Below are 19109 nucleotides of genomic sequence, written 5' to 3' on the forward strand. Positions count from 1 at the left end.
CTTTCTCTCCTCCATCACCATCTCCTTCTCCCCGGAGGGCCGACATACTTCACCTTGGAGGGTGTCTGCGGTTACAGAGAAATGCAGGCTGGACTGCGGCTGCTGGGAGCGGATGGGGGCACTGCAGTGGCCAAATGCATCTTGTCCTTGGTGGTAGACTGAGGGGGAGCTGACGGCCGGGGGCTATGACATGGGCCTCGACAGCCACGGCGTTGTCTGGACAGCTGATGGGGAGGAGTTCGCTGGTGCAGACCTGCAGCGTCAGTGCTTAGTTTTAAGGTGAAGCAACACAAAGTGCTGGAGTAACTCAGCAAACTGAATCAGTCAGAAGGATCCCGACGTCACCTCTCCATGTTCTATAGCAATGCTGCCTGACCCACTGAGTTACTTCAGCATTTTGTGTATTAACCATCACCTGTAGTTCTTTGTTTCAACTACAGGTAATAACTTATATCCGCTATAACCCGATAATAACTTACCGGGTGAGAGCGGACAATCGACAATAACAGAATCCACTTCCTCACCCCCCCCCCCCCATGGTCCATTATAACGAGGATTTACTGTATATCAAGAATAGAAATGCCAAGAGGAAGTTATTTGGGGATGGATGATGCCAATGTTTAAACAGGTCAATGTGCAAAGAGCAGTTGTTTATAAAGTAGACTTTGAGTACCCTTCCACAGAAATTTAAACAGTAGCAGATCAATAAAATAAATATGTATGAATACGAGTAGGCCAGTTTGCTCCAAGTGTGTTGCCCGGCTCACTGAGATAACTGGTGATATGTAACCTTTTTCTATATACCACCCCTACTCCACCTCTTATCCCATGTTCTTTGAAAATTAATACATCAATCCTTAACTCAAGTTCTGAATAGAACTGAACTTTGTCAAAAAAACTTCCTTGCAATTTAACCCTTTGAGTTCAAGAGTATTCTGATATTTCTCCAAGTTGGAGAATGGGGGCAGGAGCATTCCCCAAGGGTGAGTGCTGGATCAATGCTGAATAATACTTTCAATGGCAAATTGGACTGGCTCTTTAAGGTGGATAGACGCATTAAGAGCATGAACCTGCTGAGCTCCATGGGCACAGCAGGGAAATAGGATTGATTGGATTAGATTGGTCTATAAAGAACAAGTGTAGACTCAATTGCGAAATAACCTCCTTGCGAGCTGTTATAATTCCCTGGTAAACTTTTGCAGCATATCATTCAAGAACATGTAATTACCCATGCCTTAAATTACCCATGTAAACTTAGCAACCCAAAGATCTATGTGTGTACAACTATTAACCTCCACATAGTTGAAGTCAATTTATAGATTATTTGGACTTGCATGGCCTTAAATTTATCATGAAGAGTAGTTGTTTGAAAAGGTATATGGACATGTACATAGGAAAGGTTTAGAGGGATACTGGCCAAATAGAACTAGCTTGAATGGGGTATTGTAGACAAGTTGGGCCAAAGGGTGTTTCAGTGCTGCTCGCAAAGCATGGATAAGCAGGGCAAAAGGGACTGTTTCTGTGCTGTTGTGTCAGGGTAGAAAGAATTGAAGAACCAACAAGTCAAAACACTATTCAGACTATATTTCCACACATAAATTTTAAAAATCCTTTCATAATCCTAGACATGTATTGCAAGCAGTCAGAATACCCGACCCAGACAAATAGCTAGGCTCAATCGCTCAATTGTGGGCATCCGTTGTCAATGAAGAAAAGGAAAATCTAAGCCAGCTGCCCCAAACCAATTTGTCCAAAGAACATTAACAATTACAGTAGATCACAATGTTAAATCATACATTTTTAATAGAATGCGTTTTAAAAATGAGGTATTGAAAGGAACAGTATTTGAGCAGAAAATCATGAAACCAATGATATGTAAAATATGTGCAAGCAGTATGGAAAGAAAAAGCCGTTTAGGATTTGCAAAAACTTATTTCTTCAAGGGAGGTAATATGTTGTACAAAATAGTTTCAAAAAAGGAGCAAGAGGGGTTTGAGGTGAAAATCAAAGATTATGCTTCTTACAGTTCAACTTTTCCATTCCTTATTTTATAAAATGTAGCATACAAGTGACATCCAGATTTAATAAACAATTCATGAGCAGCATTTATTCAAATAAAAGCTGCTTTTTGAAGAATAAACAAAACACTTGCAAAGACAACACCGGAAACCAGACCAAAAATCCACAATGGTAAACTCCATCTAGAACTTGTAGAAATATTTAACAGCATACACTATTATCGTTGCCTTCAGAAATAAAAAAGGTTACACTGGACATCATGAATGAATCATTATCTGTTTGTTATACTGAGATGTTTTTGGTGTTTTTAAATCACTCCTATGGTTTCACCATTTCAATACATTTTTTTAAATTTCTGCAAGATGGGGTTTAAGATGTACTAAAGAAAATTATTGCCAGGCGGTATTTGGAAGAAATTGTAAAGGCATAAAGCAAAGTTGCAAGTATTTTCATCGCTAGGTTAAAAGAACCTGTTGATCTATCCAGTCCCTAAGATTTCAACCCAGCTGTAAAAAGTTGTAATTAGCAGGAAGTTCCACTCTTTAATCCTATCAAAATAGTCCGAGTTGAATTCAAACCAAACCAAGATGCAATGTTATAAATGTAATACTTTGCAAGAATCCAATGCAAAACAGCTGCAGCACCAAGAAAAAAGTACATAATCTGCATCTGCAGGATTTACTATGCACTGAACATCATCTGTTCCTTCTACAAGTCAGGATTAATAAGCACCACACCATCTCAATATTAAAATACATGATTACCCCAAGGATTCCACTGCTAAATATTTATCCACGGTGGAAAAAGCATTATTTTTTTTAGGGAGGTATTGAGAGTAATTGGATAAACGGCATGTTTTCAAAGAGCTTTTCTTTAAAATAACACCATAAAGATTTTAAGCAAAATCTTTAGAGCTTGTTCCCAGAAATGCCTAACGTTAAAAACTGGGCTCCCCTTGTTGAATTGTACCAGACATAGTGATTGCAATATCGTTTTAATGTTTTTTTTTTAGGGGAATAAGAATTTGTTATCAGAGGACAGTGTTGTATTTTGTTGTAGGACTGAATAAAATCGTGATGTTTAAAGTAGAAACAGAACGAGACACATGCACTAGTTCATAAATTCTTCCCCCCAACTTCAGTTACAGGAAGATAAAGCTGTAAAAATAAGAACCACAGCTTTAAAGACAGGTGAAAACAAAAGGATAACAATGTATGTGCTGTAGCTGGACCAGAAATTAATGTGCTGGTTTAATCCATCAGAGAAACAATATTAAAATGAGAAAATGACATTAATACTTGGGATAGGAAATTATAAATATTTTATTAAAAGGGTGATTAGCACTGAAGCAGAGATGATTAAAAGAGTTACAAGATTTTTCAATACAAGATTTTGTAGAATAAATAATGAAAAGCTGCTTCTAGTTGAGAAAATGTGGCAAATTGTCAACTTTTCAGAAATTGGTGCATGGATTGGTATGCCATTCAGAGCAGCTGAGACAGGGGCCACTACCTCATTCAATATTCACTTTAAAAGATGTAGTGATGTAAAGTAAAATGCAAGTGAGGTCACATTGGATGGCTGTAAGAAAAGAACCAGCAGATACATAATGGATTAAAGAGCTAACTTTTTGTGTTGTAAAATTGTACAACACTACTTAAAGACAATACATTTTGCAGCACACAAGTTAATGAGTTTTAAATTCTTCAGGAATAGCATGGTTTAGAATCTTATACACAGAAATAGGTCAGTTTCAGGCGTCTTCTGCTACTTGGCTATTCTGGGCTACTGTACCTGGACATCATATGATGTGTATTTTTGTGGAGCTTTTTAAAAGGATCTTACAAGTTACCAAATGCGTTTTGTTTTAAAAAAACTTACTGGTACAATCTCGCAAACAATTGTCTGGTTACTCTTTAAATCACGCTGTGTTTAGTTTGTGGCTTTTTGTGACAGGAAGAGACCTTTCCATGGCGCATAATGTACTTCTCTAAACTTTCAATAATGTTAGTAACAATCTGCAAAACATCTGGCGAAATCTGTGGATGGTTCTTAATTTTGTATAACTGCTGCATTCCACCTTCTTCAATGAGCATGCTGCAGTACCTTGGTGCTGTAGAAGACAAAAAATATATTTGAAGCCGCACTTGAAATTTAAGTGAATGATCAGAGGTCTCTATCATAACACAAGATTATTCCTGGAAATTTTGGCTTTGCAGTCTGTTAAACCAATTATTATTTTGCTCCCCAACAGTATAGAATTCGGTGGTGTACGTTAACCAAGCCCTTCCAGAGGTAATTCACATTTATTTTTACATCATAACTAATATTACTCATCAATTTCTGCAACAACCAAGGTTAACTTACACTCATTTTAAACTTAAACAACTGAACAGTAAAGTCTGACATTTAATTAATCAGAATATATTCCTAGCTCAAATGTTAGTGTGAGTTATGACATGAGAAAAAGAGCACAGCTTTATATTAGAGAACGAGTCAGCAAATGTAATTAAAATTTGCAAACCCAATTAAATCTATAATGTAAACATTTTTTTTAAATTACAGGAAATTGGTCCACTTTATTACCAGTCTCCGTAATTAATAGCTTCAATGGGAAATACAGCTTAACTAATCCTGTCTATGTACTCACACAAAAAAAGTGAACATCACTGCATTTGGCTCCAGATCTCCACTTACCATTTTTGCTGCAGACATGTTGCATTGCCCATACAGCCCAAATCTGCACTCCTGGTGTATCAGAACATTCCAGCAATGGAAAAAATGGACTGAATGATCTAGGAAATAAATATACTCCATTTTAATAGAAAGGAAAGAAATATTGTAATTTTCCAGTTGAAAGTCAGACTACATTGCACCAAATGGAAAGTGATGGATCAAGGAATATTCATAAACTGTTTTATTCCGTTTTTACCAAGAAGCACAATAATCCTGTAACATTTACACTCCTTCTCGCATATATATGTAGAAAATTGAATCCAATTTATCCTTAATAAATAATTCATAGAACTGCTTTAGGAAGGCCAGAGATATTGGAAAATTATAAATGTATTGCCCCATCTAAAAGACAATATAGCAATACAGCCCTTGAAGTTACTTTGATGTGCCAGCCCAGATTGTACAGGTGGGGATTCAAACACACCAATCTCATACAAGAGGCACAGATCAATCATATAATCTTGGCAAATAGCATTAAAAAATAAAAATAGAAATTTGATATAATTGTTTTAAAAATTAGGATCTAAACCAATTTTATAATTAATTCTCAACCACCCTGCTCCTCTCTGCTACCCCAGTTTACTTACTCTCACAATAGGCCTGTCTAGTTAGTGTGAATGTAGGATATATTGGCAGATAAAGCCAAATCAAATACCAATAAAGAGAAGGGTATCAAAATTTAACATACCTATAAGCTACCATCTCACAATCCGGTGTTGGCCAATTTAAAATAACAGAATGCTGAAAGGAAAAAAAGTCAATATTTATCTAAAGGTAGTTAACCAATTACAGTTTCTTGGAAATAAACTGTAGAAAAGACGAGTTATTTATGGCAGCTTAACACAGAAATATAAATTTAGCAAAAAAATGTTTAGATTGACAACAACAAAAATTCATAACAGAAATTTCATGTATTTTGCAATTTTATACAATCTACACGTATTAAATAAGATGAATCTAAAAAATCATATGGAGAAATAATAAATCTGCATTGAAGTCTAACATCTCTTATGCTGCAACCAAAATTATAATTTAAAAGGTACCAAGATTGGAGTAAATTAATTTATGTAAGACATCAAAAAACCTAATGAACAGCCAATTTAGCAGCACAGTAATAATGGAAGCTAGTTTTCACTCTGCACTGAAGATGGTTATTTTCGATTTTTAAGACCTTTGAGTAAGTACAGCCCTATTTTTCAAAATTTGAAAAGGAAATAATTGTTTAGCTAATCTTAGGGGAGTCAACTAAATTTAAAATGTTTTGTGCCTATCCTTGAATATTAAGCTACACAGTTTAAAATGCACAAAAACAGCAGTATTCACAATGTTTACTGTCAGCAACAACCATAGAATGTTTTTCTAATGGTGAAGTTTGCAATTGCAATTTGTGAGAGGATTACAAAACAAGCCACACAGAGTTTATTCAAGCATATAGAATTGGCCAAGATGGTAGGTTTTACTGAACTTCTTAATGGAAATTAAACTTAATGTGGTGTAGAGGTTTGGGGAATAAATTCCACAGTTTAGACTCAAGACATCACAAGGCACTAATGCAAATACACGAGTGATACATCAACAAAAGTAAATGATTAACTCAAGGTCTGAATTGAAGGAGCACAGAGATCTTGGTGTGTGAGGCTAAGAGAAGGTCTTAATGGTTAAGCTCATAAGACATAGTATCAGAATTAGGCCATTTGGCCAATCGAGTCTGCTCCAACATTCAATCATGGCTGATCTACCTTTTCCTCTCAACCACAAGGCATGGCCTCCACAACCATCAGTGCCAATGAATTCCACAGATTCACTATACCCTCTGGCTAAAGAACTTCCCCCTCATCTCCTATCTAAAGATAGGTCCTTTTATTCTGAACATGTGCGACTCTGATCCTAGACTCTCCACTAGTGGAAACATCCTCTCCACATCCACTAGACATTTCATTATTCGGTAAGTTTCAATGAAATCCTCCCTCATCCTGAACAGTGAGTACAGGCCCAGAGCCATCAAACGGTCATCATAGGTTAACCCAATCTTCCCGGTGATCATTCACATAAACCTCCTATGGACACCTTCCATCGCCAGCACATCCTTCAAATATGGGGCTCAAAACTGTTCATAATACTCCAAATGCAGTCTGACCTGTGCCCTATAAAGCCCAAGCACCACAACCCAGCTTTTATATTCTATCCCTCTCAAAATGAATGCTAACATTGTATTTGCCTTCCTTACTATTGATTCAACCTGCAAACAAACCTTTTGGGAATCCTGCACTTGGACTTCCAGGTCCTTTTGCACCTTCGATTTCTGAAACCTCTCCCCCTTTAGAAAATAGTCTACACCTTTATACCTACTATTCAAGTGCATGACCACACACTTTGCTACGCTTTAATCCATCTGCCACTTTTTTGTCCACTCTCCCAACCTGTCCAAGTCCTTCTGCAGAGTCCCCGCTTCCTCTACATTGCCTGCCCCTCCACATATCTTCATATCATCCACTAATTTGGCCACAAAGCCATCAATTCCATCATCCAAATCGTTAATATATAATGTGAAAAGTAGCGGACCCAACTCCCACCTCTGTAAAACACCACTAGTCACTGGCAGCCAACCAGAAAGGCCCCTTTTATTCCCACTATTTGCCCTCTGCCAATCAGTCAATCTTCTAGCCATGATAGTATCTTCCCTCTAATACCATGGACTCCCTTGATGTTTAGCAGACTCACATGCAGCATCTTATCAAAGGCTTTAAAGGGGATTATGAAAATTAATTTTAAAATAAAAGTGCAGTTAGAACCCAATATAAATCAAAGAGGTGACAAATTAGATTTTGGCATGATTTGGCATGAACAGAATGGTTCTGGAAAATCGTAGATAGTAGAGGATCAAGGGTGAGAGGCTGTAAAGAAGAACCTTGTTATCTTTATATTTGACTTTTCCAAAAGAAACAGTTAAATGTTCTGGCAGAAGCAGACCCACAGATGGACAATATTATGGAGACAGAAGAGGACAATCTTGTTGATGGAGTGACTGTGCAACAGGAAACATGTCAGAATCAAACAAGAGTCCAATTTTGCAAACGATTTGGTTCTGCCTCATTGGCCAAACGACAGGGATGGAATCTGTGGCCAGCAAAGCCAATCTGTGGTGATAGGTTCGAAGACAATGCTACAATGCTCCAAGTTTAGAGGAGGAAATTACTAGTATAAATGTGAGATAGAGAAGTACAACAAACCAAGAGATACCGACGAGGTTAACACCATTGAGGATAAGGTCCAGCTGAGTGTCATTATATTCTGTGAGGCACTAAAGGCAATGTCACAGCATTATAAATGCGCAATGGTATAGTTACAATATTTCTATACAGCATAAATAATGGAAGTTTTTCTCCCAGGATTAGTTCAAATAGCAAGGTTCTTATTTATTATGAAGAGAATATTATGCTTTAGAAATCTACATGCAGATCCACTGACCAATGTGTACAAACATACCAATTGTTCCAGAAGAGATGCTCGGAGGTCAAGATCCAATGTCCAGATATGTAGCCCCCGGGATATCAAATGAGCTATTATTCCTGCAGCAAAGTAACTGACCTCCACTTCTTTGTTATGCAGTAAGACACTAAAACAGAACATAGTTACAGTAGTTATTCCAAAGATCTACTGGATCAGAATGTCTCCCAAACCTGCTCCAAGCAGAAAATATTAATTGGGAAGTCACCTTTATAATGATCCTGAAAATTAATCATAAAGCTAGTACTCATTGGCATCCCATCCACCTAAACATGCCCTTTTCAATAATTGCAATCTTATTCCAATCATTATTCTGACAATGGCACAGCAAATCCACCCAGTCAAACTACTATTCCATTGTTCTTACTGTGACATCTATATGCCCCTTCCCTCACTTTGGCAGAAAATGGATAATGTGCAGACGGACTTAGTTTAGATTGGTATAATGATTGGTACAGATATGGTGGGCTGAAGGGCCTGTTCTTATTCTTTAACAAGATCTGTATACTATTCAAACCAATATGATAATGTTGATCTACCCATCCCAATAAAAAGACTATAATCATCATTGCTATGCAACTATTTTACAAAACTGTTTTGAGCATTTCTTGGGGGAATAGCTGATTTTCTTTAGATTTTAGCCCTTTCTATTTGGATGTGAAGAGAAACCTATTCTAATAATTGGAAACAAGAGTTTTTGAAAAAAGGAAAAAAATGCAAAATAGTTGTTACCCGATGTGCTCAATGAAGCTCTTCTTCATCAGTTGAGGATGGAGTTCTTTTACTTCAGCTATGTTGTTCTAAAATAAAAATGTTATTTGATTGATAATGCTGTGTTTAATAGTCAAAATTCATTTCTAACTAAAGTTCTTTTCTACTCAACCCCAATATTAATTCCTACTGCAAAATATTGTTTCGGGCATAGATGGAGTTCAAATGCTTCCAGCAATAGATTATTTCAGAGTACAAGAATAATATTGATTCTAATTTTCTTACTTTTTGAGAAATGTTGTGTTTGCATTATTTACCAACCATTATGGCAAACATAATTGGAACAAAATAGGAATAGCATGTTAGAAAAGAGCATGGTTTATATTTATGCACACAGGCTTCTGAAGAGCAAATAAAATCTGCTGTTGATACATTTATCAAAATGATGTCCCATTTTCATGAAAATGTACAACACATGCAGAAAGATAATACAGGCAAAAACTGAAAAATCCATTGTATTATTTCCATTAAAATCAGATTTGAAAATTAAAGAGATTTCAAAAATCTAAAGTATTTTATATTTCAGCAAATTTATATAAATGTTCTCGCAAAAAGGTAAAGGAAACATGTACCTGATTTTTACTCACCACCCCCCAATAATTTTAGTTGCAAATAGGAACTGGATTTTCAACAACAATATTAAGCATACTTACCAACAAACCGAGAACCTTCTGCTGGATGGATGGCTCACCTGGAAAAGACTGCAAAAACAGATTAGGAGTCATCAATATGTACTGTTATCGTACAAATTTATAGTACAAAATAAATTTTAGTGTTTCACAGGAGGAAGCAAGTTCGATTGTGTCAACTGCACCAGAGCTGTGGCAGAAGTGTTGAAGAGCCACAAAAACTTGCAAGTTAGGTTAGTCGAACACTATCTGCCATTTATCCATCCGTGCTGGCTAAGCACTTGTTAACTTTTTTCTCTGAATATGGTTTCTAAAATGTTACACTCTAACATTAAATAAACTAGCCTGAAATTAATAGGCATGCATGTCTTTACACCAAAACTTCAAAATTTACAATTATGCAAATCTTTTGTATTTACCCCATAGCTATAGATGGATGAAAGATTATGGTAAACACTTCTGCTATTGTCATCCCTTAGTAACTTGGGATGCAATTGTCCAAACTAAGCAACTTATTCACTCTATACATAACCAGCTGTTCCCACTTATCCTTTACTTCCTCTTTCTTCATTTCAACTCTTCTTCCTTGGTATGCGTTAATGCAAAATACTCCCAAGTGTTCTGGCTGTGTTCTATGCCTCTGACTGTACATCAAACTCATCTTTCCCAATATATTTCACCCCACATCTTACCATCCACAATGTTTCATTGCTGGTGACAGACTTTTGGATTCCCTTTTACATTAACTGATATTCAATTGTCATATTTTGTCAAGAGTTCTTTAAGGCTAACGTCCTAATTCTACCCATCTTTTCTACCTCATTAATGATCTTCCCTTTGTCATAAAGTCAGAACTGGAAATATTTCCTACAGTTTTGACATTCTTCAGTTCCACACACAGGTTGTCTGAAAATGGTACAACTTTTGCTTGCAAACAAAAACTGGTCACCATTACTTGCCATGAATCCATGCACAAGTTTATAAGTGGCAAAGCAACCTTCATGCCACACAATTACTATCCGAATCATTACCATTTCTACATTTCCCAAATTCATAAATGGGGATTGTTTTCTTCACAAACAAAAACAGAGGCTACAGTGAATTGCTCACCTCCAAAACTTTTAATCATTCCACCATTTATAAGGTACACATGGAGTGTATAATAGAATACTCTCCACTTGCCTGAATGAATTTGGTTCATGAACTCATAATATCCTTGAATAGTTAGGCATAGAAGATGGTAATTTACCCTGGAGTTAACATGGTTCTTTATGGAGAACTGCATCCGTCCCATTTCCCCACTCTTTCCCTGCAACACTACAAATTATTTTTCTTCCAAATCTTACACTGTTCTGACTATAACTGATCCTTGAGCCAAAAAAAACCAAAACTGGTCGAGGAACTCAGCAGGTCAGGCAGCAACTGTGGAGGGAATGGACATGCCACATTTCGGGTTGGGAGCCACCTTCAAAGATTTCTATCTGCTCTAGTTTTCAGTATCTGCAGTTTCCTGTGTCTCCATATAAATGAATCTTGTTGAATGCTAGAAAGCAATCAGAAAGCAGGACTGCTTTCACCAGATGGACGGTACTGGTTCATGGCAATAGTTTTCCATCACCTTCTCAAGAGTAATAGGAAGGTAAAAATGAACACAAGAATAAGGGGATAGGAGGTGGTTATTTAGCTCCTCAAGCAAACGTCACCATTACAAATTGTTTTGGCATTTAACCCATCAATTTTTGAAGTAATCAAATCACCTCTCAATTTTCTGAACACCATGACGTATGAACCAGTCTTACTATTTATCATGCTTATTATTTCTCTGGCAGCAGATATTAGTGATTGATCTATAGTTTTACTTCCTTCTTTCAGTAATAGGTGTTACAATTGTAATCTGCCAGGACTATTCCAGAATTTAAGAGATTGTGGAAGATCAGTAATACATCCAATTGTCTGCTGGGACGTGGGCTCATCATTACTTCTGATTAATGACAATTCCTCACCATCATTAGATTCCTTACATTTCTGCACCATTTAACTGTGTCCTGTAATCAAGGTAGATACAAACTATGTGTTTAATGTCTCAGCTATTTCTTTATTCAAAGTTATGTCTTTAAGACTCTCAATTTATGCCTTTTTATGTACTCATAGATGTTCTTTCTAGCATATAAAAATGGTGGGTGTTTATTAAGTACAAAATAGGAGACCAGAGTCAATACCTATAATATCTCTATGAAGATTTGTATCACAAATAATTCAAAGTATGAAACATGATTAAAATAATATCCAGATTGTCATTCAACTATTGCAATTTCCTTATTATGATCATGTATGTTGAAATTCAACAACAGAAATACAGAACTTTAAAAAATGGTCAACACAGGACAAATCAGAATTAGAACATACAACTGGCAGTTCACACATATATGTAACTAGGAGACACTCAAAGGGTCCTAGAAATTTGTCCAAGGTCTATCTGGAAGACACCATAAAAGGAAAAGGAAAACATGGAAAGGATGGAATAGAAAATCTGCCCAACTTCTCTAATCAAGGAATGAACCGCTATCAATAAACAGGGGAGTAATAAAACAAAATGAATTATTATCCATTTGGATGAAATTACCTCAAGTACTTTCATAAATAATTCTAAACCCTGATTTTCTATAAAGTGCTTGCAGGTGGTTGGAGATTCATCAGTCAGGTTCCAAAGTGCACTAAGAGTAAACTTTAAAGTGGTATCCACCAATGACAGAGCTGTCTTCTGCTCTACTATATGCAGCAATTTCTGTGAAAGAGAAGAAGAGTCTGTAATTCACAGATTTGCAAGTGTTTTACATAGTTGTCATGTGCATTTAACCAGGAGACATAAATGTCTCTTAGGACCAAGATGGATTGAAGAGGTGTCAAGATCACATAAAGGCATTGCCAATGTTTATACAAGCACCATAGTATAAGAAAATAACTGCAGATGCTGGTACAAATCGATTTATTCACAAAATGCTGGAGTAACTCAGCAGGTCAGGCAGCATCTCGGGTGAGAACGAATGGGTGACGTTTCGGGTCGAGACCTTTCTTCAGACTTATACAAGCACCGTCTGACTGAGATCCAACACTGCGGCAGTTGGAAATCTTCAATCATGTATTTGTTCGACTGAGATAACTTTCTTTATATAGTGCTTTTAATTTCATCCTGATATCCCAAAATATTTTATTATCAATTAAATACTTTTCTGTTCAGATTGTAATGTGATCATCTATATATGCTGAAAGAGATTTTTGGTTTAACAATTTAAAACAGCATATCCAAAGTGCATTAGAGCATTAGGAATGATGGAAGTCAACCTAGAATTTTGTGCTCACGCCACGAATAACTGAATGCACATCCTCAGAAGACAGTGAAACTGAATGATATCCAACTTAACACAGCCGTTGACAAATCAACTAATGGTTCAATTCTTGCCATGACTTAGATTAGTGAGGAACACATGCTGGACTGTAGCACTATATCAAAGCCTGTTTAGCATTTGAAATGCAATACTGGTTTCTTGCAAAATGTTTCAGAAACAAAATACGTAGGAAAAATTGAAAACAGGACACGAAACACCAATATTTATTCTTTAACCTAGAAGATACTTAGCAGGATCCAAAATAACTTGCTGCACATTTCTGCATAGGTACACAAGAACCATGAACAAAACTATATACGCTAGACTGCAAATAACCTTTTTGTTAACAGAATAGGGGAGCATAAATGGATTCCATTTTGTTTCAGACAAACGTTTTACAAAAAAACAAAATTGCATTTAAGATGTTAAAAAAGTTCCAATATAGTAGTAATGTCTGGCCTAGGCGCCTTTTTAATTTATGTTAAGGCGAGAATGAGCCATTGATTGACTGTCACGGTGGTGCTCAGTTGCATATCACTTAGTTTCACTGTCTTCCGAGGTTGTGCTTTCATTTATTCCAAAGGCACGAGCAAAATTAAACACATTTGCCCACTAAAATAGGAATCGTGTTTCTCTGGTGTACTCTTAATACATTGGAAATGGGTTTAACAACAAAAATAAGCATTTCAATAAGAGCACACTTGACCAACTGAAAATATGAACTATTCAATAATTTAAATAAGAAAACGGTAAAGGTGCTGGAAATCTTGAATCAGAATAGAATTTCTCAGCAGATTAGGCTGCATCTTTATAAAATGTAAGATTTCAGATCATCGACTGTTCAAAGCCAGATGAAAAGGCGATTAACCTGAAAAATTAACCCTGCTTCTCTCTAGATGCTGCCTGACTTGCTGAGTATTTTCAGATTTTGTGTTTTTATTTAATTATCTGTTATTTTTGTTGTTTTAAATCATTTTTGATATACGAAATAAGACTAAAGTAGCAGTAGTAACTGAATGCCAGTGAACCAGTACAAATGAAAAAAGAAAGTGAATATAATTCAAAAAAGCTTTCCCAAATATGCAACTTTTGCAGACAGGTACTAGATTTAACCTTAAACTAGAAAATAAAACATTACAAAAATAGATGTACAAGTAGTTCAAGGTATAATTCACATTTTTAAGTTATTTAATTATTTGTGCTGGTTCACTGATGACAGAAGAAAGTATTCCTATTTCCAGCATAAACAATTGGAATTCTATTCTCATGAGAAGATAATAAAAATAGATTTGTGCATATGTAGCAGCAAGAAATTATGGATTACCTTGACTATGAAGAGTTCTGTACCAAGTTGGGCAGTCTGTTCGGTTGAAAGCTGTAAAATGTTATTTCAAAAATTAAATTAATTTTCCATCATCCTCCATTCTGATCTCTTAGATTAGAACAGAGAAGCCCAACTTAACTCAACACTACAGTGCTCAGAATTGAGCAATTTCAGATAACATGCCTTTCTGGACTGCATCAGAATTGGTCATTTTGAAGAAAGCTAATTTCACAGGTTGATGACCTCTGTTTTCCCATTCTGATTCTAACTGATTTGCTTAGTATTTGCAACATCCTCTTTCATTTAACATTTATAGTTTGTATCTCACACTTTTTTGTTCACATTCATCTAATTCTGTTTACATCTTTTCCACTGATCAGTTGCATGCATGCAAGGTAGCATGCCTTAATGACTACTGTCCAGTGGCTTTGATATTCACCATTATAAAGTGCTTTGAGAGGCTGGTTATGGTGCACATACAAGGCTTTCCAGACAGCCTTGATCAACTGACATTTGCCTACTGCTTCAACAGGTCCATGGCAGGCGCCATCTCTCTAGCCCTCACTCATCTCTGGAACATCCGGATAACAAGGACACCAATGTCAGACTCTTATGTTTCAATTATAGCATCTCCTTCTGCACCATAATTTGAAACTTCAGTCCAACCTGTCCATGTGACCAAGATGCCCCATCTACACTAGTCCCATTTGCCCGTGTTTACCTCAAATCCCTCTAAACCATTCCTATCTATGTACCTGGACAAACCACTTAAACATTGTTATTATGTGTACTTCCACTATTTCCTCTGACAGCTCATTCCATATACCTACCATCCTCCATTTGATGCAGCTGCTCCTCAGGCTCATATTAAATCATTCCCCTCTCACCATAAACTATGCTCTCTAGTTCCTGATTCTCATACCCTGGGAAAAAGATAATGGACAATCACTATATCTATGCCCCTCCTGAGTTTATACACTCTATTCAGTCCCCTGTGTTCCTAGGAAAAAAGTTCTAGTCTGTCCAACCTCTCCCTATAGCTCAGGCCCGAGTCATGGCGACAATGTTGTTGAGACTGCACATGGAGTATTGTGCTCAGTTTTGGTCACCCTCTTCCAACTTAATGGCATTTTTTCTTCAACAGGGTGACCAAAACTGAGCACAATACTTCAAGTGCAGTCTAAACAATGTTATTTATAACTATAACACTTTGTCCCAACTTCTATACTCATTACCCTGACTGATGAAGGTAAGCTACCTGCGACACCACTTTCAGAGAAAGTGGAATTTGGGAGAGATTTGCTCTCCCAAATCCTTCCGCTCTATAACATTCCCAAGGGCCCTACTATTCAATGTGAAGGTCCTGCCCTGGTTTGACTTCTAAAAACAAAATACTTTACACTTAGCTGAATTAAACTCCATTTCTATTCCTCACCCCCCCCCCCCCCCCTTACCCAATTGATCAAGATCCCATTGTAATTTTTGAAACCTTCACTGATTACAGCACCACCTATTTTAGTGTTATCTGCAAACATATTAATCATGCTTGTACATTCTCATTGTTGATATAGATGACAATGGGCTCACCGTCGACCCCTGAGGCACACTAATAACAGACTTCCAGTCAGAAAAACAACCTTCCACCACCATCCTCCGCTTCCAACCATGAAGCCTATTATGCATTCAGTTCACCAGCTCTCCCTGAATCCCTTGAAATCTAAACTTTGTTCCCTTGATTTCATGTATTTCTCCACAATAAAAACAGGAGAAATATTTGGAATGATTGCCTGGATGACACGCACAAAATGTTTCCACTGTATCTCAGTACACACAATAACAATAATAAAGTACCATTTTTGCCCACTCATCCCTCCCTCTTTTCTGCAATTCAAAACATGGTTGATTTCCAGTATTTGGGCCATTCTTAGTCACGTGTGTGACCAAACATGTGAAAAATTGTGCAATACATCTCTTCTAATACTGAAAGCATTACAGGTATATTGTTTTGTACTGTATATATGACTTATATATGTCGATGTTTATCGTGAAATTTTTATGTTATGCTGACAATGTTTGTTTAGGGTCAGAGGTCAAATAGGACGAGTCGCGTGTGTGACCATGCGAGGCCACACACATGACCTGTCATATTTGACCTCTGACCCCAAACAAACATTATCAGCATAACATAAAAATTTCACATGGTAAACTTCGACTTATAAAAGTCTTTTTCTACAGTACAATATACCTGTAATGCTTTCAGAATTAGAAGAGATGTGTTCCACAATTTTTCACATAGCCTGTTGAAAACAAGTTTCCAGACGCTTTATCTCCTCGCACCTGTGATCATTGCCTGGGCATGCAGTCTTTCCCAGGTTATTCTATGGGAAAGTGTAATATTGGCAAACACAACAGCAATAGTTGGGTGGACCACCCTGCCGCTAGTAGTGCAGAAACGTTGCAGACAAGGAGAGCTTGTGATTGGCTCAGGGAGGGGGCAGTTGTGCGGCCTGCTCTGATAAGAAATGCCATAAAGGATGGTGTTGGGCGCCCTTTCGGCGAGAGAACCTCAGCCTTGGACCGTGTCGCGAATGGTGCCAGGTGATCTTGAACGAAACATCCTATGACGTGCTCTGATGAGTTTGCGAGTGCATACGGGTTTACGTGAGTGTATGTAGAAACATCCCGCGATGTGCTCTGCTGTGTACTCGGGGATTGAGAGTACATTCGGGGATACGCGAGTGTATGTGCCTTATTTAGTAGTGTAATAAATTACTGAGTGAATCAAAACTGTTCTCTGAATCCAGTGATTTATCGAACACAACAAAGTCTTAAACATATTACTACCTACAATCAAGGCCAAACTGTATCGCATTCACTCAGGCATTAAAAAAATGACAGTTAAAAAGTGGACACTAAGGGAATTCTTGAGGCAAATATTCTGTGGGAAAGAATTGAGAACTTCACTTTTGCACCAACATCCAGTTCAATGCAAATATTCAAGGTTTGAAAAACCCGAGTAATGAGATACTTCAATGTAGAAAACGCACATAAAATGATACACACAAATATACACACCTTTGCTGCCAAAATAGAAATAATAGCCACTGCCATCCTCTGCATGTTCTGATCTTCATGATTACAAAGCCATTGCATTACCAATTTGGCTGCCTCAAACCTGGAGGGGGGAGAATTTTTTTTAATATAACCAGTTTTTAAAAAACACACCAAGAAAGAACAGACACTCCAATCCTAGGTAGCAGCAGTGCCAATAATTAAAAAACTAAGGCAGCACTGGGTAGTGACTTTATTTAAGAATGAGCATGTATTCTTAAACAATTTTCTCCTCTATGCAGAAGTCATACTATCCTCATTCAGAATTGATACTAAAAACCGACACGATTACTTGCCTGTTAAATGGAACATCCTGCAGGATACGATCACTGCAAAGAGACAACAGACAATTCTTCTGAAGCTAAAAATGAAAATATAAAAAATAAAATTTCCATGACAGACCAAAGGGAAACATTTGTTTGGCTCATTTAATATCAAATACATTCTCTTAACTATAAAAGTTCAAATAAGTAGAAAATTCTCCAAAGTCAAACTTAAACTATAGGCAAAATAGTATATATTGCAGTAATTTTCATCCTAGATATGGACCCATTCCAATTGCTCTGAACATAAAAGTTACATTTTCTACAAATATGTGTGCATGAATGTTCTAGTTATAAGGAGCATATTTGAATAGTAGGGAGCAGTAAGACAACGATATGTTTCAATAACATTTCAGTCGTGATTTTCGTGTCTGAACAGCTCAGACCATTTCAAAGGAATCGTGTTGGGAGAAAAAAGAAAAAAGTGTGATTGGCCTGGCACTAGAAAGGAGAGGCGAGAATGGGCAAGCTGAAGATTCGGGAAGAACACTAAAGAAAAGAACTGTAAGTAGAGTGGAGCTGGGATGCAGACAGAGGCCACAGATCAAAGATAGAGTGAAGCAGAGACATTGAGATTGCTGGGGCTTCAGTTAATTAATCTAATGTCAGCAGTCGGGAAATTATGTGAGAAGGGACAGTTGCAGAAGAGAATGCGCTACATGAAGTAATGGTGAAAGCAGCTACTCGAACAACATTTAAGAGGTATTTTGAGGACGGTTTGAATTGCCAACACACAGTGAGCTATGGACCAAGTGCAGGTAAGTAATATTAGTAAAGATAGGTACTCAATATAGAGATGATGGGCTGAAGGACCTGTTTCGTTGCTATATGATTTTATAGCCAGATATTCTTAATTTTACTGGTCCCTCATGTCAATTCTTCATGTTAAGAACACAAGAAATTGGACCTGAAATAGATCTTTCAACTCCTTGAGCATGCTCCACCATTTGACAAGATCACAGTCAATCTTTTGTCACAGAATTTTCCTGGCCTGCCATTTGATCCTCCGATATTCAAAAACCTAGCAATCTCAGTTTTAATAGTAATCAACAATTGCGTCTGCAACTGCTGGAGTAGAGAATTTCAGATTCATCATCCTATGTGTAAAAAGACACTCAAAGCCAGACATCTCCATGACAAGGTTCCAAAGGGAACATTGCACAGCGAATTGTGCTATCATATGCGTGCCTGACACAAATCACAATGGGAGCGATGGGACAGTTGTAAAAAGGATTAAAAGAATGTCGCCATGTGGACTCATGACACAAAGTGCCTGTTCATATTCCATGTGCAGTATGATTTG

The 19109-nt window shown here is 37.0% G+C and overlaps 1 protein-coding gene across 6 annotated transcripts in view; it reads right to left on the reverse strand.

The window, feature by feature from the left end:
* Positions 1-1593: 1593 nt before the first annotated feature.
* The window catches only part of zyg11 (zyg-11 family member, cell cycle regulator), a 30889-nt gene continuing 13373 nt past the window's right edge, over positions 1594-19109 (reverse strand). For all 6 annotated transcript variants that reach the window (XM_078408518.1, XM_078408519.1, XM_078408521.1 and 3 more), the window contains exons 6-15: positions 17780-17844; positions 17448-17547; positions 14373-14423; positions 12286-12447; positions 9687-9734; positions 8995-9062; positions 8242-8371; positions 5444-5496; positions 4717-4814; positions 1594-4132 (exon numbers count right to left, since the gene is read on the reverse strand). In XM_078408518.1, coding sequence (XP_078264644.1) covers positions 3936-4132; positions 4717-4814; positions 5444-5496; positions 8242-8371; positions 8995-9062; positions 9687-9734; positions 12286-12447; positions 14373-14423; positions 17448-17547; positions 17780-17844 — 972 coding nt within the window. In that variant the 3' untranslated portion in view covers positions 1594-3935. The remainder of the gene's footprint in view (positions 4133-4716; positions 4815-5443; positions 5497-8241; positions 8372-8994; positions 9063-9686; positions 9735-12285; positions 12448-14372; positions 14424-17447; positions 17548-17779; positions 17845-19109) is intronic.

This window comes from Rhinoraja longicauda, chromosome 11 (genome assembly GCF_053455715.1).
Source record: "Rhinoraja longicauda isolate Sanriku21f chromosome 11, sRhiLon1.1, whole genome shotgun sequence".
NCBI lineage: Eukaryota > Metazoa > Chordata > Chondrichthyes > Rajiformes > Arhynchobatidae > Rhinoraja > Rhinoraja longicauda.